Genomic DNA, 18,482 nt, shown 5'->3' with positions numbered 1-18,482 from the left:
AAAGGAGGTAAAGATTGCAGTTAAAGTCCCCCATGACAATTTTTTAAATAGAAAAAAAATGTCCGTTTTGAGCCGGATGTCAGCTCGGACGAGGAAGTGAAGATCTTCATGGACCGAACTATCATTGATTTACAATCCTTTCCAACTGCGGTCAAATGAGCCGCCGTTCACATTTCTGCGGTCACATCAAGAAGCTCCGTGGATTCTGGTGGAGATTTTCCAGCGTTCTCAGTCCTGCTACCGTAAGTATTGGACGAAACTCACACAAAAAACTCACACAAAAAAATCCACATCTAGCTAGCTAGCTAGCTTTTCTTCTTTTTTTTTTACTTCACTCTTGCCACCCAAAAGTGTAACTTATACTCCAGAACATATATGGTTTTTCCTTCTTTTTAAACTCCTGCTACTTATATTTCGGTGGCATTCATACTCTCCAAAAAAACAGAGTATAAGTCTGTAGCCAGTGTACCCTTCAATTACCCAAAAGTGTGATATGCATATGCTTTGGGATGTGTGTGTGCACAGAGGACAGTGAGTTTTCTTCAGTTTGAATAAGTGTGTGTAGTTGCAGTCCTATTACATTCTCACCCAAGAGCATCTGTTAAATGACTGGAGTTAATGACACCTCTAAAATTCTTTCAGCAGCCCTTCCTGTGGTGAAAGATGTAATGTCAAGTCCTTCAGTTGCTTATTGTTCTTTTCTTCTTCTTCTTTTTTTTTTTTTACTTTACTCTTGCCTCCAAACTACCCCCTTTTTATGGTCATTTTCAATTGGTCCATAAAAAACCTGAATGGTGTGCTTGATCTTATGCCGCGTGGAGGTGAAAAAAGTTTCCACATTAAAGCAAAAATGAGAGAAAGTGGAAAGGAAGTTTGTGAAGATGTCTAAAGATGTTGAAGAGTTTAAGAGTTTTTTGTTTAAAAAAACAAACTTTGCTACATTTAAAAAAGGAAAGTAAATGAAGTCAGGTCAGCTGAATAGCATCATAAATAATAGGTTAGCAGAGTCAGGTGTGTTATGCCTGTATTAAAAGGAAGAAGTATGAAAAATAATCAAGTTTTGTCCTTGAGTTGCAAAACTTCTTCTTTCTCTGGTGTCAAATCACTTTTGTCTTCTTTGATTAGACCTTTTTCTAAGTTTTGAATTGTGTAGGCGAATCTGTGGCTACAGAAAAATACAGAAATGTTGTATCCAGTGAAGATGGCAGAACAGTAAACTAGTAGGGGCTGGGTATTAAGCTTGACTCCAGACAAAATGAAAATGGAGCCACATTATTTAAACTGAGCAAAAAATCCCACAACCTAAATGTCTTAAAAAGCCATTTTTCATGTTGATTTGAAGAAATCTTTTGAACATTTATATTACAAAATTGACCTGTTAAACTAGCTAACTAGCTTTTCTTCTTCTTCTTTTTTTTTCTTTTTTTTTTACTTTACTCTTGCCTCCAAAGGGAGTAGCTAGCTCTAGTTTTGCTATAGTCAAGCAATTTCGTTATATAGCTTGACTCTGGTGAAACTGAAAATGGAGCTAGATTATTTAAACTAAGAACAAATTTTAAAAGAATCAACTTTAAAAATGGGTTAGTGTGACTGAAAAACAACGTTTCAGTTTTTTGTAAAGAATCGGAGTGGTTAGAAACATCACAATCACTGTTGACTTTCAATCATGAGGTTTTTAACCCAAAAGTATTTAGTTACAATACAGTTTTGCACAAAGTAGCTAAAAACTGTCTACAATTTACGGCTACAAAACGGATAAGGAAGGTGTTATGCGACATGTTAGACTCGTTTCCACTGAGCGGTCCAGACCGGACCTGACCGGGCCCGGCTGGACTTTCGAACATTTCCATTACAAAATGGACTGGTACCATTTCTTGTCCCCCTATGGTCGTAGCTCCATAGAAAAATGGACCTGCGACCAGAGCTTCTGCCATCACACGATGTAACCTATTGATTGGCTGAATTTTTTTTTCGACAACAGCAAGCCTCTGACCAGCGCTTTTCCCGACTCAAGATCCAAATTGAAAGTTTTGTTATCTTTTCGACAGCATTCTTCTTCGCCATGCAATCTTCTTCCTAAGAATAACATACATTATTCCCTCTTATTTGCAGGGGTTTGGGACCAGTGATATGCTGAATCCACGAATACGGAGACATTCCTCCCTCCTCGTTTCCGTCTCACCGATCCATACTCATCAAAAACACTTCATATCATGCTTTGTAGAACATTTATTGAAGAAAACTCAACATAAAGACTTTTTTTTCTTTTTAATTCAGAACAATATTCTATTCTGCAGCGTAGAGGCTAGGTTCATTCATAATAAACACCTGCTCCGGGTTATAATTATGCTTCGTGGTTATCTTTATAATTTTCCTTTTTTCTCTGAGTCAGCTGATGCAGCTGGTGTAGTCGCATGGTTTTGACTCGCAGCTACGTCATCGGTCTAAACCCCGCATGCGTTTTGATGGTCCACGCTCCATGGAAACTCTCACTTGAATTTCCCGGACCATTCTAAACTAAGAGGGGACTGGTCTGGTCCATACCGCTCAGTGGAAACGAGGTATTTATTTGCAAAAATAAAAGAATTTCAGACTAATTTATAATAAAAATAAAAGAATCTGTGTTCCAGGCGGTGTCTGAATTCAACACATATGAATAGTAACTGCAGCTCTTCTCAAGTTGACACATGCAACAGACACTAATGACTTCTATTTATGACATGAAAAAAGCAGGTCTTGGATTCTACCTTGAATTCCTGGAGGTCCTGGCTGTCCTTGGTGAGGTTTTCCAGGATCTCCCCTCTCTCCCTTTGGCCCTCTCTTCCCTGTAGATTATTTAAACCATGAACAAATGGTAGCATACTAGCACATGTTGCTGACGTGGTTTCGTCTTTACCTTTGAGTCCTATGTTTCCGATCTGCCCAGGTGCGCCGAAAATACCAGGGATGCCACGGGGTCCCGGTAGGCCATGCGGTCCCTGCGGACCGGGTGCTCCAGGTGGTCCAGGGGGACCAGGAGGTCCCATTACACCTGTACCTCCGAGCACGGCTCTCTTTGCACTCACCGCCACTGCTGCTAGTCTCTCTGCAACAAAAGATGAAGCGTGACTGTTTTGATTCAGCCGCTCTCGATGCTGGCAGCTGATTACTCAGGAGATGAAAGCAGCTTTGGGAAATCAACCATTCTAATCTCCCTTACAGACATCAAAGACGATTATTAGGGTCTAGATGCTCACCCTGCAGCATCTTCAAAACCACTTCAATAATATGCTGGTCAGATGCATCCCGTCCCTGAAGAGAGGAGGAGAGTCAGAGCGAGCTCAGTGCAGGCAAAAAAAAAAAAAAAAGGCAAAAATTGTTGCTATGTGGAGGAGAACTGGACTCACCAATGGTCCCTGAATGCCTGGCTTGCCGGGTACCCCACGCTCTCCATGCAGTCCTCTGGGTCCGGGCAGCCCTGGAGGTCCCGGGTCACCTGGTTTACCAGGGTCTCCTGTGGGCCCATTATGTCCAAGATCCCCTCTGACTCCTTGCTGTATAGGGGAAAGCATAAAAAAGTGTTAATTTATGGGGACAACAGTAAAAAAACAGAAGCAGTCCACCAAAATTTTACGTGGTACCTGTCCTTTGGGTCCTGGTTCACCAGAGATACCCTTTCAAAGAAAAAAAAGGCAGTCATTTTCACAGCATCACTTCCATTTATCATCTGCGCCTCAGAGAGACTCTTTAAGCAATAAACCAAGAAGGAATATTAAGTGAGTGTCTTACGACTGGGATTTAAAAAGCCTGTGTGCACCAATGCTTCACTGTCATGTAAACAGCTTATTTGTCATTTGGATTATTTTTGGTGGATTTGTAAGCAAATTCAAAAACAGGCATCTCTTCTTCCAACTTCGGTGTGGTTTCAACATCCCCCGCTTCGAAGGAAGCGTTTAGACGTTCTTATCTAAATTCTAAAAGTTGAAAATGGAAACCCTTCCCTGGGGTTCTTTAGAGCAAGTTTCAAAGAGCAATAGAGTTGGTGTTCAGATAATCTTTATTTACCTTTTCTCCTTTCTCCCCAGCCAATCCCTCAACACCTGGATCGCCCTAAAAGCAACGGAGAGGAAGAAGATGAAAAGGAGGCTGGGAGGCTGGAGTTAACTAAAAAGGAGTAAAAGTGCTCACTCACTATATCCCCCTTTGGACCAATTTTGCCTTGGAAACCCTGGAGGAAGAAGAAAGGGGAGGATTCAGGTGAATTATGTCAAATCCCAAATGGGTTTTGCCTTTAAAAGGGAATATTGATTGAGATCATTATAAATTAAGAAAGAACATTGTTTTATCTTAAAACTAAAGATAAGGATACTTAGATGATCATTGTTCTGCCATATTCAGTGAGGCACCGTAGCTTCCCTGAGCTCTGTTTACTGGTAAACACTGCCCCCAATGGACATGTCTGCTACACTACACTGGTGCATCAACATCTAGTTGTGTAGAGCAGATAGTTTTCATGCACCTTAGATCACACACCTTGTCTCCCTTAGTTCCAGTAAGACCCTGTGCTCCCGGGATACCGATGGGTCCTCTTTCTCCTTTGCTTCCCTGTTTGGAAATAGAAGGAACACTGCTTTTACTGCATCATGTGTTCAATTTAATGCACACAAATCTGCAGGTTTACCGGCTTTCCAACTGCTCCCTGTGGCCCAGTTGGTCCATGTTGGCCTCTGTCTCCCTGCAGGGGAGAGTTGAGGAGAGTCAGTAAGGTTAAAGCCTCAGTGGTTCTCAGTTTTGTTGCAATGCACCTAAACTCTACCTTAGGTCCAGGAACTCCTTCCATACCGGCCTCCCCAGGAATGCCAGGCTCTCCCTAACATGATACAACAAATGATTTCAAATATTCAGCTTATGGATAACAACAAAAGTGTATCTGTACAAGTTTACCAGAGGTCCTGGAGAACCAGGCAGGCCAACATGACCCCTCGGTCCAGGTTCTCCCTTTGGAGACAATAGTATGCAATCAATAAAGATGCAAAACAGAAATATAAAGACTTACAAGTATGGTATCACACAAACCTTATCTCCAGATGCCCCCTTTGCCCCAGAGGCGCCAGGTAATCCCTACAGATAGAATCAACAAGCCTGTAAACGGTGACATTTCAAAGGCTTCTGCACAAAGAACTTCAAGGAAATACAGCTATTAATATGCTACGAAAGTACTGATGAAAATGTACAATAGTGTGTGACGATAATGTTAACTTAATGACACGATCAACACAGCCCCAGCGACAGCCGTACTGCACTCTCTTTTCTGTCTGTTATGTACTATATCATAGTAGCACAGAAACCAAGCCGGGTTCTTGTGTTTGAGTCTGCAACAGTGCTGGTGTCACCGCTGTGATCACACAGCAAAGTGTGCATCTCATGCTTCATTACCCCTTAGTCAGAATGATGCACACACATAAACACACACTTGTGTGTGTGTGTCCCACTGGCCTGATTGTGATAAATAGCCTGCAGTGGAAGAGAAAGTGCTGTTTCAAGGTGGCTTATATTCGAAAGTGTGCGGGTCAAAAGGTTGCTGTTAAGCTGGATGAATGCCCAGACAACAGAAAATATCAGATTTGGTTCAACTGAGGAGAGGAACATATTGTCCCCTTCTATGAACTGGGTAACAACACTTATTTGCATGTGCTTCGATCACTTAACAGAAGCAGATGCACTATAAAAGATGACTTACCGCTGTTCCTTGAGGACCAGGTGGACCCGGCCTTCCAGGTTGTCCAGGGGCACCCTGAGCACAAAAGGAAAGAAATATTTAAGCGTGCCACGGATAACACCTTAGTCACATCCAATCATATGGGGGTTGACACATATAGGTGCTTGATTATTGGGTTGTCCAGGCCCGTGGAAGGTTGTAGGCAGGAGGGGTTACATCTCAACCCTCGTCCAGAGGACCTCACTCTTAGATTGAGGTGTCATCTTTCCCATGACAAAGGTGGACAAAGGCAAACAGGACTTCATATCTGTCATTGGTCACCAGTGAAGATTGAAAATTATTGAAAAAAAAAAGTTCAGCGCACTCTCTTGTGCGGTCCAGACACTCCCAACGTCAACATGTCCAGGATAGTGGGAGGGTTACGTGAAATCACGTGTCTTTTAGTTTCCTTGAGGCTCATGCAACCACCTCAAGGGACGTCATGAAAGTGGAACATGTGGTGCATGTGGTATTTTGTTAGCCCTTCTCTCGTCAATTGCAGGGTACACGTACTGACTCCTCACTGACAACATAACAATGCTGTGCGCAGTGCAGTTGATTTTGAAGAACCTGTAGGATGCCAACACAAACTCCACTGATTGTCTAATCTTCTAATTTTTAACAGTCAGGCTGCATTCAATGGGCACACAAGGAGCACCCACCTATTAATAGAATAGTGCTAAAGGGCCTCTTGTGCTTGGCCCAGGGTTCAGTTGAAAAAAGGAAAAAATCCATATGATATGTCTGCATCTCACTTGCATCACCCTTACTTACCCTTGAGTGGTGTATAAGTGTTCGCTCTGACTTGTCGCCCACAGCATCCCTTTTGTGCAAAAACTTTTTGCTTTATAGGCTCACCAAGCTGTCTACAATCTTAAAATTTAATGTGGACCAACCCATACACGTTTGACCATCTTTCACCTGCATCTTTCTACCCATAAGTGCAGCTGTGAATAAGGCGGTAAGTTTGCTAAGATAATGCAGGTTGATGGATCTTACTTTGATTCCGGGAATGCCAGGTGTGCCATCTTTTCCATCAATACCAGGAAGACCCTGAAGGATTTGCCAAACAAATTTAGCTAATTTCAATTAAAAATGTATCACTTTGTTGATAAACAAATTTCACTTACATTTTCTCCCTTTTTACCAACTGCACCCTGAGAACCCTGGATGCCTCTGCTGCCCTGTAGAAAACACCATTTGTTTTAGTTGTAATGCATTTCACAGTTATATTTTTTTTTAATTAAACATGTCTTAAAGAGATCACGTCTTAAAGAGATCACCCACTTTGTCTCCTTTCTCTCCTGGCTCTCCAGGTGGTCCCTGAGGTCCTTCTTCACCCTTCAAAAGACCCCATTTTATTTTAATACTGAGAAATATGCACAATAACTTGACCTTTTTCCCATGCTTTCATTTGACTTTTTATGCATGTGTCCCTACAGGAGGTCCAGGAATCCCTATAGGTCCGAATATGCCCTTGTATCCTCGAGGGCCCTGCAGGAAAACAAGAAAATACCATCAATCACCACCGCCCTGAGAGGAAGCTAAGTAAGAGTAGCCTTCCATTCATTGTGATAAAGGCATAATTAGCTCAACTCACTCCACTAATGAGAGGTGCACGGAGAGCCAGTCATTCTTGTCTTGGCACCAAGCCGAGGTGCTAACTTGGCTAACATGGCTAACGTTAACAGTAAGACAAATGGCTGCAGTGGATCATTAAGTACAGACGGAGTTACCGTGAACTCACAAAACCCCAACTCATTAGAGGAAGAAAGAGATTTTTGTTTGTATCATTTCCATATGTCCCCGTTGCTGGTAATAGATGATGCTTGCACAGAAGGAACAAGGCTGCCTGTGTTTCCTGGTGCACAATATCCAATTATATATGCTAAATTCAAATGTATAGTATGTACAGTAAAGTTCCATGTAAATATATTTTTTTAAAAATGTGGCTCTTACTGCTTCTCCTTTGGGACCCATCATTCCTGGATACCCCCTCAGTCCAATTGGACCCTTAATTGGGAGACAACAAAACGTTGGACAAACTGTCGACTGGTAATGATCACAACAAGGTAAAAAGTTATCCAACAGGATTTCATGCTGTCACCATACCGGCACACCAGGGATACCCTGCTCCCCAGAGATACCAACATCCCCTTTGGGGCCCTGAAAGACACATGAGATTAGAGAAAGTGTATTCAACTTCTACAAATCAAATACAAAGGACATTCTACTAAATCTATATAAGGCTTATACCTCCTGTCTAGCTTTGACTGTAAAGCTTTAGAACACAGAAAAAAAGGCAATAGAATCCAATTTCCCATTTCTCCTGATACCCTAGCTGTCCTTTGATGGCTACATGCTGTGTACTTGCCGAGTCAAGCTTGATAAAGTCTAACTGCAGTTAATTAGCCAGCTAGAGCTTGCTAATCAAAAATTAATGGCCCAATTCCAATTTCCACACTTAGAGATTCATAGAATTTGAGGCACACTGTAGCTAGAAGTGAGAACTCAGTAACAGCCTCTCTGTCAGATTCATATTTTTTATGTTGAGGCTTTAGAGCCATTTTTCCTTTACTTTTCTATTAATATTAATGTTGACATAAAGACAATTTTCATGTTTTAGCTTAAAGTTTGCAACTCAACATCATCCTAACTTGCAGAATCATGTTACAATAAGCAAAAATGGAAAAGGGGTGGATTGCCAAAAATATGTAGGGCCTACTCTGTCTCAGAATGATGAAGCTATTTGGATGAGTGACGAAACCTTTCAAGGAAGATTTTAAGTCTAGTTGCTGTGACTCATCTTCAAGAGAACACCACCTTGATGAGTGGTGTCAAACTCCAGGTCTCAAGGGCCGACGTCCTGCTGGTTTTCCAGGAACCCTGCCCTATCTGCTGCTTATTACCTGGATCAGGTGCGTTTGGCCAAAAAGGAGCTTCAACGGCAGATCGGTTGGAAAATGTGTAGGACACCGGCCCTTGAGGCCTGGAGTTTGACACCAGTGAGCTAGATGATTGAGAACCTTCACCAACTTAATCCTCAGCTATTTTAACTCTCTTTTTTATGGCTGTTATCCTATTCTAAACTCACTTTTACATTCACAGATAGCTCATGAAAGCCTTACACCCCCCATGCCAGTAGGAAAAAAAATGTGTATGAACATTTTCTCTCTATTACCTTCCTGAGAGGTCTACAACCTTGATATTTTGTATGAGCCACCTGTGTGCCTCATACAGACAGCCTGTATTCACCCATAAAGGCAGTTGTGAGACAAGACATACCTGGATTCATTTGCAAATCAGAAAGTTGTATTATAAGGAAAACACTAAAGAGAGCTCACATGGAACCAAATATACACCTCACAATGCCCACAAGAGACAGAAAATTTTAAACGGACCAGAAAAGAAAGTCAGAACTACACACTTAGCCTTTAACTGGTATGTTTGCTACCAGAGTTCTAAATAAATACATAAATAAAGAGAAAGAAAAGTATGAGAAGACAAGTCTTGACAATAACACGCCATCCATCCATTCATCTTCTTCCGCTCATCCGGGACCAGGTCACGGGGGCAACAATCTAAGCAAAGATGCCCAGACTTCCTTCTCCCCGGCCACTTCCTCCAGCTCCTCTGGGGGCACCCCGAGGCATTCTAAGGCCAGCCGAGAGACGTAGTCTCTCCAGCTTGTCCTGGGTCTTTCCTGGGGCATGCCCGGAACAACTTCCCGGAGAGCCGTCCAGGAGGCCAGATGCCCGAGCCACCTCAACTGGCTCCGCTCAATATGGAGGAGAAGCGGCTCTACTCCGAGCTCTCTCCGGGTGACCGAGCTTCTCACCCTATCTCTAAGGGAGCGCCCAACCACCCTACGGAGGAAGCTCATTTTAGCTGCTTGTAGTCGGGATCTCGTTCTTTCGGTTACGCCCCAAACTCATGACAATAATATGCTTCAATCAATAATAAAAAAAAATAAAATAAATACATTTTCTCAGCCATGACCCCCTTTGAACAATATTAAAACTTTGCTTTTGTTTGTTGTTCATTTGTCAAGTCTGTAATTGATACCTAAATAACACAGTTATTGTAGACAGTTTAGCATCTAAGTGCATCTAAGCATCACAAAGCTTAGTTAGAGCATTTCCACACATGCATTTCAAGATATAAGCAGCATATTTAGGGAGGTACTACAGAGCAATATAAAGTCAAGGCATGTCCTCTCAAACCTCAGAAGAATGGTTAGGGGGGTGTCCTGAGTGTTTTTAGCATTGAAGTGCATTCAGAAAGCTCAGTGTGTGAGAAGATCAGAGGCTAAGTCCTCAGGTTTGGCTAGCTGCTCCCTGGGAGCCTGCAGTGTGCTCATTAGCTCAGCTTAATATGGCGAGGTGAGAGGTCTGCATGAACCCAGACTCTCTCGTAGTCTCCTTCATGTACCTGCGTGCTCGCCACCTCTTTCATTTAGAGAGTTGTATGCAGACTGCAAGGCCACGGCCCAGCCTAAGTAATTACAGCCAGATTAGAGCAGTCATGTGCCTCCAGGGGCTTCATTAGAGCTAATCCTCACCTCCTATAGTCCTGGACGACGGGTGAAGGTGTACGGGTGTACAACAAAAAACACGCACGGCCGTTTCCGTGCATCAGTACACTCACCAGTTTTCCGATGCTGCCTGGGTCGCCGAGAATTCCGGCACGGCCTTTGTGTCCCTAGAAGTGAGGATGTCGTCAGGCCTGAGTAGTAAGAGTCGACGACAGACAACAAATGGGACATTCTCCCTACCTTGACACCTTGAAGCCCCTGAGGGCCTTTAGGACCAGCTGGACAGTTGAGAGGGCACTGTGGTTGAGAAAAATCCAGATTAAAAGGATTGAAATTGTGTGAACACTTAAAAACAATAGGTCATAATATTGTACCTGAATGTCTGCACTGCCCTCCTCTAATCCAATGAATTTGCCCGGGGGACCCTAAAACATCAATGAGAGGAGTCACATGGTCACAGTTCAGAAAAAAAGATGCTTTGTCTTCTCCTCTAAGCTGAGTCAGCACTCTCCTTTTATTTCCACCTGCTCTGCCCCTTTATCATTCCATCTCTCTGCTTATAGATTGAGTTAGGAGATGATGCATTCCTGCTACAGTCAGAGAAGACAGGCCGCTGATCTGATAGGGGTTTATTTGTCCTAAGACAGCACTAAAGCTAAACAGATATAGTCCCTCGGGCTGGGAACATCTCTCTCTTTCTCCCAACTTTCTGAAAGTCAATCGGATACACCAGGAAGAGACATTCACACCGCCCTCGGCAACAAACGCTTAAGCAACCACGTCTAATGAAAAGTCTACGCAAACATGCATAAATGGACATTTTGGACTTCCATGTTCGAAATTTTTGTGTTCTACAAATATTTTTTATATATTTTATATATTTTTTATCATACAAATGTATTTTTATCTGTGGTTTGTGCCAAAACGGAATTATATCACACCAAGTCTTTCATGTAATGGAATAAAGTGATGAAAGCAACACATTCTCACTCTCATTTGCTGAAGGAATCCTCTTGTCCACAACTCGTCGTTTTTTTGATGTGTTGTCCGCAACCCTTGGTACGCGGTACCGGATGTGGTACCGCAAACAGACTCATCCTCCGGACACGGCAGGTACAGGTACTCTAACCTGGTACGGGTACCCTAAACCCCAACTAAACCCCAACCAGGCACTGGACGCAGTACTGGCCCGGATGAAAATCGGTTACAGGACGAGTACCGCGTTAGGGTACCTGTACTGGCCACGTCCCGAGGACCAGTCTGCATGCAGTACCCTGCATACCGAGGGTTGCCGACCCTTGGGTTAAAGAACAGCCAGCACTGGGTAAAGGTTAGAATATCGGTTCTGGATTAAGGTAGCAGTGCGCTCTGTGTTCAGGCACTAGACAGGTTTTGGCTAGCGACCTGAAGGTTTGGGACCCCTGATTTAATGGGAACAGCCAGCACGGCAAAAAGAAGATGAGTTGGGGACAACCAAAGTGTCAAAAAGTGGTGAGGAGGGGTCCTTAGCCAAATGTCAATATGTGACGAGCTGAGAGTGAGAATGTGTTGGTGAAAGAAAACATCTGAAGTAAGCTTCACCAGATTGTCAGGTAGTGTCCACCATCCAACTGAGATGGTGGACATGTGCTAGTATTGGGTAGCAACAGTCCAGTGTGGACACGATGGGGTAAACGTTAGAAAGCGGTGCTTTATCAGTAAATGTCTATTGGTACTCATGCAACCAGAGGGCTGTGTTTGACACTAACATTTTAATATTTAACTATGTTTCTTGTTTCACAAAGTGATACCAAACAGGACAGTTATGGTTAGCAGCAGTTTAGAGAAAAACAAGTAAAACTTTTGATTGATTGCACTCTCCCAGTCTCCTTGACCACCATCACGTAAAAATACTAAGAGGAGAGTTGATCTAGGCAGCGGTAAACCTTCTTATTACAGCTGAAAAAAGTAAGGTGAATTTACAGTAAAAAAAAGGAAAGAAAAAGTGGAACAAAAAATCAAGGAGATGCTAGTAGATGCTACCAGCAATTTTCTAGGGTCACGTGGTTGCTGGAGCCTATCCAGAGATTGTCAGATAAACAATTTGCATGAAATACATTAAAAATGATCAGAGTGAGATTTTAAGTACAGCACAATGGATGATAAATATTAATATTTGTTGGTACTTTTGGCAAAATCTGTTAATTTATCACTCTGTTTTTCTAGTTGTGCAGCAAAGTCATTTGACTTTCAAAAATAACCAATCCTGGACTGATACTTACAGGCTTTCCAGGAGGTCCAGGGAGTCCTGGTGGTCCAGGTGGTCCCATAATTCCCTAGATAAATTGTAATTGGAAAGTTAGGGTAGGGTTTTTAAGTGATGTTTTTATTTTTAGAATCTCCTGCCTGTACCTTTGGTCCAGTTTGTCCAATTTTACCTGGAAGTCCAGTTGGCCCCAGAGCTCCCTAAAAGAAGCATAACGAGGGAATAAGTGTTGAACAAAAGCATTAAATATTCATGTCACAAGTTAATGTCACCTCTCAGTGCAAATCTATTAAGCCAAAACTGTTTAATATTACACATACTACTTACAGCCAGACCTGGAAGGCCGGATCCCTGTAAAGAAACAAAAATGACAAGAGGTTAAATTATTATTTAACAAGACGCAAATCAATCAGAATATGGTAAATGTAATCATTCTGTAGTGCTTGTGTAGAATGTCAGCACAGGTTAAAGAGTTTTCTGCACTTTTCCTACAATTGATTATAAACTAAGTAATTAAGGCGGTAGGCCTGCATGGAAGAGGGGCCGCACACAAACACCCACACAAGACCCCCGCTAGACTAAAGATTCACTTATACACTCCTGCAGCATCCAAGCATGACATTGAATGACCACTATGGAGAGTTTGTGGTGGATGGACTCATAGCACCACCTAGTGGCTACACACCGTGTCAGATATGGAAGTAACAGTCAGCTGTGGAAGGCATCTGCCAGGTTTTTGCTGAACTCAGCCAAACAGAGGTACAGCTGGTCACGCATTCAGGCGTGACAGAACGATCATCCGGGAGGGCGCTGTTTGAGACCAGCTGGGTTACAATATGCTTGTTAGTGAACCAACAAGTCAGTCAAGATTCACCCCACTAACCCCCTCGGAGGATCATTTTTGATCAACCTAGCAAACAGCAAAAATCTGATATGCGGATACTTACTTTGATTTTCTTTTTGAATAAAGAAGAAAAAACAGAAACCATCTAAAAGGAAACAGTTATCTTTGTCTGATCCTGCATGTTAAGTAAATAAATATGAAACACAGAAAGTATGCAGCCAAACGGCAACATTTTGCTCAAAGGGCAGAATAGTGAATGTGTTTGTGCAGATAACAAGGAAATATATGTGCAATTCTCCCTATAGTGGGAGTTTACACACAAGCAGAAGATACCAAAACCCCAAACAGTCATTTATCAGTAATTCTTTGAGTAACCAAGATGTGATTTCAGGCTGGAACGCCGACAGGATAAGCTCTGCAGCATAGTCTGTTCTGTCGACTGTTGCATCCTCAGATGCAGCAGCATAGGTCAGCGTTTTGGATTTCTGGGCAGGAAGGAATTTTTGAAATGTCTCAGACGAGAGAAAAATTGGATGAGTTTAAAAAAATATATATATCCGGATGAAAACAGGACATGATTGTTATCTGTGTTAGTGATGTTAAGCAGGAAGTTACTGGAGTCAAATCCTTATTATGTATTGGAAAATACAGCTGATTCTAAAAATCCATCCATCATTCATCATCCATCATCCATCCATTCATCATCGGTCCATCCATCCATTCATCATCCATCCATTCATCCGTCATCCATCCATCCATCCATCTATCATCCATCATCTATCTATTCATCATTGATCCATCCATCCATCTATCATCCATCATCCATTTATTCATCATCCATCATCCATCCATCTATCTATCCATCATCCATCCATCTATCCATCCATCATCCATCCATCCATCCATCCATCCATCTATCCATCCATCCATCCATCCATCCATCATCCATTTATTCATCATCCATCATCCATCCATCTATCTATCCATCATCCATTTATTCATCATCCATCATCCATCCATCTATCTATCCATCATCCATCCATCTATCCATCCATCATCCATCCATCCATCCATCCATCCATCTATCCATCCATCCATCCATCCATCCATCATCCATTTATTCATCATCCATCATCCATCCATCTATCTATCCATCATCCATTTATTCATCATCCATCATCCATCCATCTATCTATCCATCATCCATCCATCTATCCATCCATCATCCATCCATCCATCCATCCATCCATCTATCCATCCATCCATCCATCCATCCATCATCCATTTATTCATCATCCATCATCCATCCATCTATCTATCCATCATCCATTTATTCATCATCCATCATCCATCCATCTATCTATCCATCATCCATCCATCTATCCATCCATCATCCATCCATCCATCCATCCATCCATCTATCCATCCATCCATCCATCCATCCATCATCCATTTATTCATCATCCATCATCCATCCATCTATCTATCCATCATCCATTTATTCATCATCCATCATCCATCCATCTATCTATCCATCATCCATCCATCTATCCATCCATCATCCATCCATCCATCCATCCATCCATCCATCATCCATCCATCTATCCATCCATCAATCATCCTGCCATCCATCCATCCATCAATCATCCTGCCATCCATCTATCCATCCATGCACCATCCATCCATCCATCAATCATCCATCCATCCAGCATCCATCATCCATCCATCCATCAATCATCCATCCATCCATCAATCATCCATCCATCCATCATCCATCCATCTTTCAATTTTCAGAATCTTGTGAAATTCCTATTGGGTTACAGGGTTGCTGGAGCCTATCCTAGCTTCTGTTGGGCAAACCCTGAACGGGTCCACAGTCCAACGCAGGTGGTAAAATTTTGCAGTTAAAGTTATTTGCTAATATGTCAAGACCAAGTTGAAAGCTGTGACCATTTTACCATTTCACAAACACATTTTGTTCTTTCAATGTCACTTTTTTGTGGACAAACTGAAACGCATGACTCTAGTTTTGACTCTATTTGGTCTACTTTGTGGTTATTTGCTTGTAGTAGATGTGAAATTGCAGACCAACAAACACAACCTGGACCATCTTAAAACAAAAGAAACACTTGCAACTGAACCTTGGTGCAGTTCCACAACAGTTTGAAAGGATACCGATTCTACAACAAACTATTAGGAGGAAGTAAACAAAACAGAGTAAATCAACTTGTTATAAACTTTTAACAACAAATCAACTCAGTTCAGTTGTTCCACTCCGAGCATGGACCGTATTCAGACTGAGGGAACTCAGAGTGAACCGGAGCTCACTCTGAAGGGAAACAAACTGAGACCACCTCGAATGACGGGTCAGAGAGTTGTTCATGGTCCCGGACCACGGTCCACCTGGGAAGATTTAACTTGAAAGTTTGCTCCAAATTGCCGGGTTTAACAAACCAGTTCAGTTAAGGAGAACTAAAGGTGTCCAGTCTGAATACTCACAAAAAAACTACATTTAGTGGTTGCTCGACATAATGTGGTCTGACTTTCATGGTCTTGTAGAATTTTTTGGTGGATATTTTGCATGCTTTTTTTTGTCTTCTAGAGTGGATTGTATTCTGTGCCCTGATTGGCTCTAGACATTGTCAGTCCATCTCTTTAGCCCTAGAACACTATCGCCAGGTCATTTTCATGATTTCCAATATATTGCATTTTTCTGAGTCTCATGGGTCCCTGGGTAAAGTCGTACATGTCCCAGGAATGGGTGGACCAAAGACCAAGTGTACAGTATCATAATTTAGGAACTTTTTTGTTCTCAAATTCTTAGTTTTTCTGTCATTTTCAAACATGTTTTAAGGATCTTCCTTTGCAGATAATTTCCATTTTCTTACATAAACAACAGTTGAAAATAAAAGGAAACTACTCTAATTTATCACGTGTTGTCATATTTTGATTTATTTTTTTATTTTTTTATACTTTTTATTTGGTATAATTCATGGGGTAAAAATTACCCACCAAAAGTGATGATGTTTTCATAGCGAAAGTGTTCCCAGATTCACATGAATCTTTGACCCCAAGTAGATCTATGTTTTCGTTCCATAATACTACTGGACTTAACTTTCTATGAAGGTTTGAACTATGAGATTTAAACAAGAGAGAAAATTCTGAGAATGTTTATGTCTGTCAGATAAAATGTATGGTTTGTGGCTTTATGGCCTTAAAACATTTTTAATTACTATAAAATTTGAGTTAAAAATTTGGCAAATATCTCTATCATGAGTTAATTTTACAATGTAACTCCAGTGATAAACAAGTGAGAGTCTTTCTGTATACATATATGTCATTTATCTCTAAATTTAGACTTATTTTTCTATTTGACAATTGTTTTTATTCATACGGACCCATGAAGTCAGGCTAAAAAAAAAAAAAAAATTGCTTTCATGTCAGTTCTTTTACTATCAGGTTTTTCAAATAAACACAAAAAACAGCTCACATTACTGCCAGCCTCCCTTATTATTAGGAAGATTTACTCACCGGAGCTCCAGGCTCACCGCTCGGACCGGGCTGACCCTGCACACAACAACAGGAGGTTTTACATGATATAAAAACATCTGTCGTTTACTTTCACTGCTGATAAATCAAGTTTTATGTTATCAGAGGAAACTCTGTAGATGTTTCTCAAACAATATCTTTTAAAAAAAGGTTCAACACTTGCCTTTGGGCCGGGCCTCCCAACAGGACCCCGATCCCCTTTAGCTCCAATCAAACCCTGGAGCAGAAAAATGAAAAGACACGTCGGATGTTCACAGAAAATAATATATATATATATATATATATATATATATATATATATATATATATGTATTATTAATAGATATATATAGATATATATATAATATATATATATCTTCTTTCTAAAGACTGACTTTGACCTACGACTGTGTGAACTCACATCATTAAAGTTGTTGGTAATTGGCAAACGATGCCAGGATGTAGATTCCAGGGCGGATTAACAGATTAATCTCTAAGGAATGTGTGGGGGTGTGTGTGTGTTTGACGATTATAACTTTTCTGCCAATTGAGGCTGATGGGTAATCTGCACTGACTGACCTCTATGATGCTGAAACCATTTTGATCTGAGCTGGAAACTCTTATATTTTCATCTCTACTCTTCTATTGACTGCAAAATCTGAATAAAAAGACCCTTGTTTCAAGAAAAAAATGTTCATTTTCTGTGTTGCAATAAAAAGAATCAAATCAATAAAGTTTTTCATAAGCAAAATATTTTAAGTTTGAGAAAACATGTCTTAGACATGACTATATTAAAAAAAAAAACATTTTTTAAAAGATAATTCTTCTTTACCCATTGCAAAATTTCTGGATTTACAAAAGTTTCAAAAACGTTTGACTAATTTCAATGTCATTCTTTTTTCTACGGTTTTCCTCTTTATACAATCGTTAATATCTCAACTACCATAAGTAAAATTTAATAGTTTACAATATGCGCTAAAACAATATTTTGTGACTATTTTCAACAGGGTTTGTTTTTACAGTGTTCCTCTTCATATAATCTGTAATGTCTTTAGCATAAATAAAATGTTTTATGAGTCATAACATCCTAAAACAATATTTTTTGTCTTTTTACAGTGTTCCTCTTCATATAACCACTGATATCTTATCTACCATAAATCAAATGTTTTAAAAGTTTAAAATATGTGATATAACATCCTAAATATTTTTTGACTAATTTCAACAGTATTTGTTTTTACAGTGTTCAGTTTTCATATAACCTGTAATATCTTAACTAACATAAATAAAATATTTTAATAGTTCAAAATGTTGGATATAGCTTCCTAAAACAACCATTTTGACTCATTTTAACAGGGTTTGTTTTTACAGTTTTACAGTTAATCTTTATATAATCTTTGATATCTTAACTACTATAAAAAAGTGTAATTGTTTTAAATATGGTATATAGCTTCATAGAAAAGTAATTTTTCACTAAATGGTCTGTTTTACAGTGTTCCCTCTATATATAAGCAATAATATCTTAAGTACTATAAATAAAATGTTTTTATGATATAAAATGTTCTTAAAATATGAGATATATGGGAACTTCCTAAAA

At 40.6% G+C, this 18,482-nt stretch overlaps 1 protein-coding gene across 1 annotated transcript in view; it reads right to left on the bottom strand.

Moving 5' to 3' along the window:
- Positions 1 to 18,482, bottom strand: part of col9a2 (procollagen, type IX, alpha 2) — a 44,445-nt gene that overhangs the window by 2,464 nt on the left and 23,499 nt on the right. The window contains exons 7-33 of the mRNA XM_024260442.2: positions 17,073 to 17,126; positions 16,892 to 16,927; positions 12,844 to 12,867; positions 12,663 to 12,716; positions 12,533 to 12,586; positions 10,646 to 10,696; positions 10,512 to 10,568; positions 10,385 to 10,438; positions 7,850 to 7,903; positions 7,697 to 7,750; positions 7,178 to 7,231; positions 7,025 to 7,078; positions 6,868 to 6,921; positions 6,737 to 6,790; positions 5,720 to 5,773; positions 5,056 to 5,100; positions 4,924 to 4,977; positions 4,796 to 4,849; positions 4,661 to 4,714; positions 4,513 to 4,584; positions 4,172 to 4,207; positions 4,045 to 4,089; positions 3,621 to 3,653; positions 3,387 to 3,533; positions 3,237 to 3,291; positions 2,897 to 3,085; positions 2,748 to 2,825 (exon numbers count right to left, since the gene is read on the bottom strand). Coding sequence (XP_024116210.1) covers positions 2,748 to 2,825; positions 2,897 to 3,085; positions 3,237 to 3,291; positions 3,387 to 3,533; positions 3,621 to 3,653; positions 4,045 to 4,089; positions 4,172 to 4,207; positions 4,513 to 4,584; positions 4,661 to 4,714; positions 4,796 to 4,849; positions 4,924 to 4,977; positions 5,056 to 5,100; positions 5,720 to 5,773; positions 6,737 to 6,790; positions 6,868 to 6,921; positions 7,025 to 7,078; positions 7,178 to 7,231; positions 7,697 to 7,750; positions 7,850 to 7,903; positions 10,385 to 10,438; positions 10,512 to 10,568; positions 10,646 to 10,696; positions 12,533 to 12,586; positions 12,663 to 12,716; positions 12,844 to 12,867; positions 16,892 to 16,927; positions 17,073 to 17,126 — 1,624 coding nt within the window. The remainder of the gene's footprint in view (positions 1 to 2,747; positions 2,826 to 2,896; positions 3,086 to 3,236; positions 3,292 to 3,386; positions 3,534 to 3,620; positions 3,654 to 4,044; positions 4,090 to 4,171; positions 4,208 to 4,512; positions 4,585 to 4,660; positions 4,715 to 4,795; positions 4,850 to 4,923; positions 4,978 to 5,055; positions 5,101 to 5,719; positions 5,774 to 6,736; positions 6,791 to 6,867; positions 6,922 to 7,024; positions 7,079 to 7,177; positions 7,232 to 7,696; positions 7,751 to 7,849; positions 7,904 to 10,384; positions 10,439 to 10,511; positions 10,569 to 10,645; positions 10,697 to 12,532; positions 12,587 to 12,662; positions 12,717 to 12,843; positions 12,868 to 16,891; positions 16,928 to 17,072; positions 17,127 to 18,482) is intronic.

The sequence above is a fragment of the Oryzias melastigma genome, linkage group LG11 (assembly GCF_002922805.2).
Source record: "Oryzias melastigma strain HK-1 linkage group LG11, ASM292280v2, whole genome shotgun sequence".
Taxonomy (NCBI): Eukaryota; Metazoa; Chordata; class Actinopteri; order Beloniformes; family Adrianichthyidae; genus Oryzias; species Oryzias melastigma.
This window is presented reverse-complemented; position numbering and strand designations above follow the sequence as displayed.